At 28.7% G+C, this 7,506-nt stretch overlaps 1 protein-coding gene across 1 annotated transcript; it reads right to left on the minus strand.

Moving 5' to 3' along the window:
- Nucleotides 1-888: 888 nt before the first annotated feature.
- Nucleotides 889-4,078, minus strand: LOC129962020 (somatostatin receptor type 5-like). Its single transcript, XM_056075686.1, has one exon. It carries the CDS (start codon nt 3,860-3,862, stop codon nt 2,606-2,608), a length of 1,257 nt encoding a protein of 418 aa, XP_055931661.1. The 5' UTR covers nt 3,863-4,078; the 3' UTR covers nt 889-2,605.
- Nucleotides 4,079-7,506: the final 3,428 nt, after the last annotated feature.

Below are 7,506 nucleotides of genomic sequence, written 5' to 3' on the forward strand. Positions count from 1 at the left end.
CAAAATATAAACCTTTTAAGCGTAAATAAAATGCATAGTGATTTTCTCATTTTCTTAAAGCTACTTGTCATGGAAATTGCTCTGTATATTCAAAATAAACTGAATCATGAATTCAAAAGGAAACTAGTCTTTATAACCAATATTTGCGAGACGTCGTTTTACTACAATTCCCATTTTCTCATATCATATATGATTATTATAAATAAATTCAAAATGCATGCAATATTTAAAATATTCAAAGCGTGCATCGATTGCATCCTTATAACAATCAAAACCACATATGAACAATTCAAGTTGCTTAAACAAAAAAAAATTAAAAAAAAAACTTAGATTTTAACATGTACGATGCGTGTAGTATCCATATCTACAGACACATCTTCATATGCACATCAGAAAAAGTTTAAAAAAAAAACTATCATATTTATGTTTTTAATAGTACAACACTTTTACTTAAAATAAAAATTAACATTTTATGGAATGAATATTTCTTCATACAAAATATTTATATTTTAATGCCAACATGAAGATTTAAAGTTGACATTTTATAGTATTTATCATTTTTAGTCTTTATTTTTTTTAAACGCTTAACCGTAATGCAATATTTTAATACGTGAATTAATTTGGCAGCAGTGTGATATATTTTTCACAGCCTTAAAGTTCTTTTGATGCACTGAAAGACTGAAAATTATATATTTATTCTGTAAATAGTTCTAAGAGCAGAAAATTTATTTTATAGAGTTTCGTTATTTGCGAATGCTTCGGAAAGCGAAAATAAATTATTCAATAAATAAATTCCATATAATTTAATTCTATGTAATTATCCAAATCTCATAAATATATGAATGTTTATTAAAATAATATTTGCTTAGCACATATAAAAAAGAAACTTTCTGATTCTCAGAAATAGTTATCTTAAATCTAAATGAAACGATCTGAAATTATAATTTTTTTATTAGAATTATATTAATATAAATAATCGTGTGCATCAAAATATTACAAGAAATGAAATGGAAAAAGGTGATTGTTTTTATAGTTTTCCTATTTATTAAATAATTCTGAAAGTAATTTACACAGTTTAATATTTTTTTTAATTTCTAACTTTCCTTTAAAGTGATCTTTTAATGATTTCTTTAAAGCCTATATTGTCTATTAAGGTAAACCGATGCTGGAAATGAAATTCCAATTTGAAAATGTATGAATGGAATAGATATAAAATATCTTAAAATAATTTATTAAAATTTCTCTAATGTATCTATTTTCATTATTTTATTTCAAGTCATGTCAAGCTCGCCTCAGAGTATTATAAGCGATTATTTTCTGCCTTGCAGTCTATCTTCTATTTACAAGGATCCATAGAATATGTTCCCACATTCCAACTGTTTAACATTTAAAATGCAGATACACATAAATACAGCATATATATATATAGGTATATATAAAGAAGTCACTGCTTCCTACAGCACCAAGAACAATCCATGTATAATCCAGTTTCCAGAGAGAATTACAGAAACTTCACATTACGTATGTGGGGAATAACTTGATTATTCTGTAGTTTCGGCAGCCACCAAGTTATTTAAAATGAATGTACATTTTTAAAAAGGGCTGTGGCTTTAGAAGTAAACAGTTAGAAACTTCAGATGTTCTCATACTGAGAAGTCTGCTTTGTGCCTTATCTCTGTCTTTCACATACTCAAATCTCTTAATAAGTAGAGACTTAGGTCACTCAGAGTTGATTACTATCCAACCTAATAAATTGTCTTTAGGAATGGTTACATACGTGTTAACTCTTTAGCGCATGGTCATATTGATTTTGGCAATGCGATAAAATTATGCTTTGAGCATTTCATTATAACGTCAATCATGAATATATTATAGAATCTGATATTTTCGAGCTTATAATCCTGGCTATTTTTTCTGTTGGATGCTTCTAATATTATGACGATACATGTAAGCTCCATTTTCTTGATTGATAGTAGTTGAAACGGTTTTTGAATGAGGCATTGCCATAGATTTGAATCATGTGTGTAGTCTCATATATTTCGCAAACAGTCATTTTCATCATATTGGAAATCTTCCGCTTGTTTCTTTGGTTTTTGAGTTAAATCCTGTAAGTTCTTAGCTGTATTTTAATTTTAAAGTAAAAGTGGAGTTTTTGGAATATGATGACATATCCTACTTGAATATCTGTTTTTTCTCAATACTTTATATATGGGGAAAATGAAGAAAAATTATCAAAATTGAGCATGCATGATATAATATTTTTTAATGAACAGAAAAAAATGTCATAAGTGAGACAAGTTTATAAGGTTTTGACAGTAAAGGAAAAATAAAAATTCCGATACTTTCTAGCATTTTGTAAAACTTAGCATGATCCCTGCATAAAAGCTCCGTAATAAGTCGCTTATCCTTGTCAAAAGAGCACCAAAACAAGAAATATCACATAATTAAATAAAATTAGAAATAAAATGTAGTAGCCTTGAGCTTTTTTCTCGTAATTCATATTTAACTCTTAATTTTGGAATGGATGGATTACTAGTTAAATTAATATGTGAATCATTTATGTTGTAAAGCTCGATTAAGAAGATACTGGAACTTCGACAAAGCTTTAAACTTCAGTAACAGCTACCGTTTCGAGCTGTTTGTTAAATCCATTCCTTACCGATGCATCTTTTTCGTTTTTCATCATGGTGACGGCAGTAGAGGGTTCTGGCTCCCTATTGCGATTGCCCGACTTCAAAGGTTTGGATGAATCGGACTTCTTGTCTGTTTGGCGACTCGATCCGCTCTTTGTCTTTGGGAAAAAGCTGTTCTCTACATGCAGCTGAGCATTTACTTCGCGTCTTGAAGCGCAAGTGAACGCCTTGGTGAAACTTTTCTTGAAATTATCGCTCAGAAAAGCATACAAGATCGGGTTCACTGCTGAATTGGCATAGGACAAGCATTGTGTCAGTAGCATCATGGTAAAAGTGAGAGTATTCTGCCCTGTTTCTGGTGGCAGGAAAGTGAGCCACATCTGTGCGCACCAATATGGCAACCAGCAAATTATGTAGACCGTAATAACGCTCAAAACCAGATAGGTTACTTTCCTGTGAGTGCGTTTCTTTTCCTTGCTTTTATTCTTTGGGCCTACATTCCTCAGCTTGCAGATGACCAGAAAGTAGAACAGCAAGATCAGCAAAAGTGGTAGGGCAAAGCCTAAAGTGAAAGCATACAGTGTGAAGGTCATTTCGCCATTCATGTATGAGCTTTCCGGCCAGTAAATATTGCAGTTGATGTACTCTCCTGTATCAAGAGTGCTGGCGTACATATAGATGGGTACCATGAGAAGAGCGGACAATGTCCAGGCTGTCAAGCAGATAAATTTAGCAATGAATGGCGTTCGATATCGCGGGGACTGAATGGGATGGCAAACAGCTACGTATCGATCAGCACTCATGACGGTTAAAAGTAAGCTGCTGGTAAACTGGTTGATGCTTGTGGTTGTCATGTAAATCTTGCACATGACTCTACCAAATGGCCATGAATGGAATATCATAGTGGTCAGGAGAAATGGCAAGCCTATTAAGTACATTTCGTCTGCAAACGCCAAATTTAGGATATACATGTTTGTTACTGTTTGCATCTTGGAGAATCTAAGTACGACATAGATCACAAGAGTGTTTCCGCCGAGACCAAGTATTCCAACCAATCCATATGAAATTCTTGCAAACTGAATAAGCCATTCAGGAGGAGTAAAAAAGTTGATATAGTTGTCAGATGGCTCTGGGTAAGTGCAATTTGTATCGTTCATGAAGAGATCATTATAAGAGCAGTTCATTGTAAAGTTATACACCATTAAAGCAACTTCCCCTAATGCTGCCATTCTGGTGTTTGTTATAGATCACTTTTTAATCAATTTTTAAAATATAGTCAAACTGTATGTATATTTTTGTTAATATTTTTAATTACTTATATTAAAAATCTTTTTTAAATAAGTAATTACGATTTTGCTTCATCCTTTTATCTTGCTGAAAAAATTATTTAATTTATTCAATAATAATTATTTAAAAAGTAATTTTTGTGTGTTCCGTATATCTTACGAAAGTTGTACCGACAAAGAATTGTAAATGTAATTATTGAAAAAAATTCAAAAATGGAATACAAATTTTACAATTCAACACTTGTTTAAAATTATCTTAGGTAGATCGATAAGAGAAATGTTCATTTATTGTATGATTTTATTTAACGAAATACTGGATTCTGATCACCAATCAACTTTTACTTTGTAGTTCACAAAATACAATTTTTCTTAAAGTTATAACTTCAAGATAAGAATTCCTATTTTAAGTGGGAAATAAAATATGAAATTCTTTTATAACTCCTCTTATGGGAAATTTTCCAATTTATCTATTTAAAGGACGAGCAGACGAGGAATAAAGTTCTCTCTAAGCAAGTTTCAAAAACGTAGAGTCAGCACCATACATGTCTGAAGATAGAGTTCCTTGGTAAGAAAGATGACATCATTTCCTTTTCCGGAAGCTATTTCTTCACCGAAGGAAGTAAGGGATGTTCTCTGTAAAGAGAAGAGAGAAGAGTCAAGTTAAGAATTTTCTATGAAAAGAATGAATGACGACACTTATATAACATACCATTTTACTTTTGCGCATTTGTTCTATAAATTAGCTTTGTACATTAAAGTGAGGCGGAAATGATTAAATATTCTTTATTATGGATACCATTTTTTATATTCAGTTGATTGTAGCTTAACAATTTAATTGATTATTCTTAAAACACTTTTGGAAGAAATTAAAAAAAAGTATGACAATTATTTAAAAAAATATTATAAGTTATATAATCTTGTTTTAACTGGAATTATTCTTAAGTCTTTTGTACCATAATTCATTTTTATTATAAGTACCATCTTTAAAATAGAATTGTTTTCTTAATTATGTTAAATATAAGAAATTTGAAATACAGTAATACCACACTCAAAAGTTTTAATTGCATGAATGAATTAAATTAAATTGAAAGTTATGATTTGTACTCATTTTAAAAATGAATATTAAAAATGTTGAATCAAGAACTGAATGAAGAAAGTGAAAATATCGAAAATGAGATGAAGATGCAGGCAAATCAATACGTTCAAATCATAAAGGGCTTATAGAAGGAAATGAAGTTCAATAAATAACCACTCAAAATAACCTGGAAAATTTTTTTAGAAACAATAAATATTCTACATGACGAGAAAAATCATGAATATTTTTTCTTCCGAGTATGAATCTCCTAAACAAAATTGTATCCATTTCAAAGGTAAAGCAAAAAAATACAAAAAAAAATATTAAAATTATAATGAACAACTTTTAAATCTTGATCTCCGAAAGATATCGCTAAAATATAAATTAAACAAACTTAATTTATAATATATAAATCTGAGGAATACTTTTATCATTCTTTATTTTTTTAGATTATGATCCTAGAACTTTGTTCGAAATTATATTTTTCTTTAGAATGATATTATTGGGAAGTATTAGCGACAAAGATAATTTATTATTTACAGTAGCATTATTTTATAGCCTAAAACGATTTAATCAAATATTCTTGATACTATAAGAAGAATATCAAGTTACCAATTCCTTAATATCAAAGATAATGAGGAATCTATTTTAAATATCTTAGGATTCAAAGGTTCAGGTATGAAATGAAATTTTCAAATACTGTTCATTATGTTTTCTTAAAAAAAGTAGTTGAGAAAGACTGCTTGAAAAGTTTTGAATCGTTTATTAAGAGGTAAGTAAAGAGACATGAAGGTATTTTTTTTGTATTTTATAATAATTAGCATTCTTTTTAGATCAGCTAAGATACCAAAGTCGAGATATTCCTGATGAGATATCACGGATTGTAAGCATTAAAATCTTATAAGAAAATATTTGGATTTCTTTATAACATGAAAAATTAAAAATCAAATTTCATATTTTCATCCATTTTAGCTTACTTCAAAGTCCTCCATCCCTATAAAATATCTCATACTGATGATGATCTAATACATCGAAATTGATCTGTCACGGTATATGAAAGAAAATAGAGTCCAAAGGAGGACATTTTCAAATATTTAAAAGGTCAGCTTATTGAATCACATGTCTCAACTACTTCGAAAATAATTTGTGGTGTCATGCGATTTATTTAATTTCTTGGACTAATTTACTTGGCCAAATGTATCCACACTACGATAATGAAGTTGATGAAAAATTGAATCTTTTATCTTAATTAGGTGAAATATGCTCTGGATAATAAATACACAGAGTTTCTCTTCATTTGTTTGAAGAATTAGGGGCAAAATATCTTAAGCAATTTTACTTAGAAACTTACTTAGAAATATCGTTAGCCAACTTTTATCATATTTATATTTGACTAACTGAAATAAATTGACTTATAACTCTTTAGGTTATTTTAATCAGTATCTATCTACATCAGTAATATTTACATCAGTATCTATCAGTATACATCAGTATCTATCTATTTTATTTGGAAATTATGCTGCGCTAGTGCATTCTATCCAGACTGTCCATAATGAAGAATTAATATATTGACTTAATATATGAATACTTCTTTCATGTTGAATCAAAATACAACACTAATTTCATTACGTTTTAATCAAGAAAAAAAAATAATGGGCTTAATGGCTGGAAATGAACAAAAAGAATGAAACATGCATATTAAAGACACAAGAGAGCTAATCTGTAATCAATCAAATTTGTGAATTTGACTGATATCAACAAGATTTGTGTAAATTATGATCTATGATAATGATAAATAGTTTAATGAAAGTGAAAAATGATCTTTCAAACCCACGCCAAACAATAATTGTTACTTGTTTTTTAACGTAATTGAGTAATTTGCCTCAACAATTAATATGATCTGTCACGATGTATGTTTTAATTAGAGATATATTATGATTAAATTAATTTAGTATTCTATGTAGAGCAAAATATTATTCAGAAAGAAAATGAATCTCAAAACTAAAGAACAGACTATTATTACGCAGGGCAAAAATTTCAACCTTTACTCACAATTATTCATTATTATCTTTTAATCTTCTTTTGTCTTCCATTCAAAATAACAAACAGAAAGAGGAAAAAGAACTACTTATATAGAAACATGAGAAATTAAATGTAAATATTATTTTCAATTTATATTCAAATAAAAATAATCATTATGTCGAATATCCAACTAGTTCTTCGACTTTGCCGAAACTTCAGATAATTTATTTTTGTCACTTTAAAATGTGTGTGTAATTTCTCATTCAAAAGTAACGTAGAAAGTATATTAATTAAAATTACAAATAGAAAATCTGAAACAATTCAAAGCTGCTAACTAATGATTCCAACCAATGTTTTTTTCAATTAATGATATTAACTATGACATTAAATATTAATTTTTATCCCAGATTTTTGTGATGATGTCGATGTATTTATTAAGCCAAAATAAGTCACGCATTAATTTTTTTAAACTATTGCTGGTTCATATTAA

Source organism: Argiope bruennichi, chromosome 2, assembly GCF_947563725.1.
Source record: "Argiope bruennichi chromosome 2, qqArgBrue1.1, whole genome shotgun sequence".
Classification (NCBI taxonomy): domain Eukaryota; kingdom Metazoa; phylum Arthropoda; class Arachnida; order Araneae; family Araneidae; genus Argiope; species Argiope bruennichi.

Excerpts from the sequence above, each read along its gene's own strand:
- LOC129962020 (XM_056075686.1), bottom strand. The coding sequence starts at position 3,862 with ATGGCAGCATTAGGGGAAGTTGCTTTAATGGTGTATAACTTTACAATG.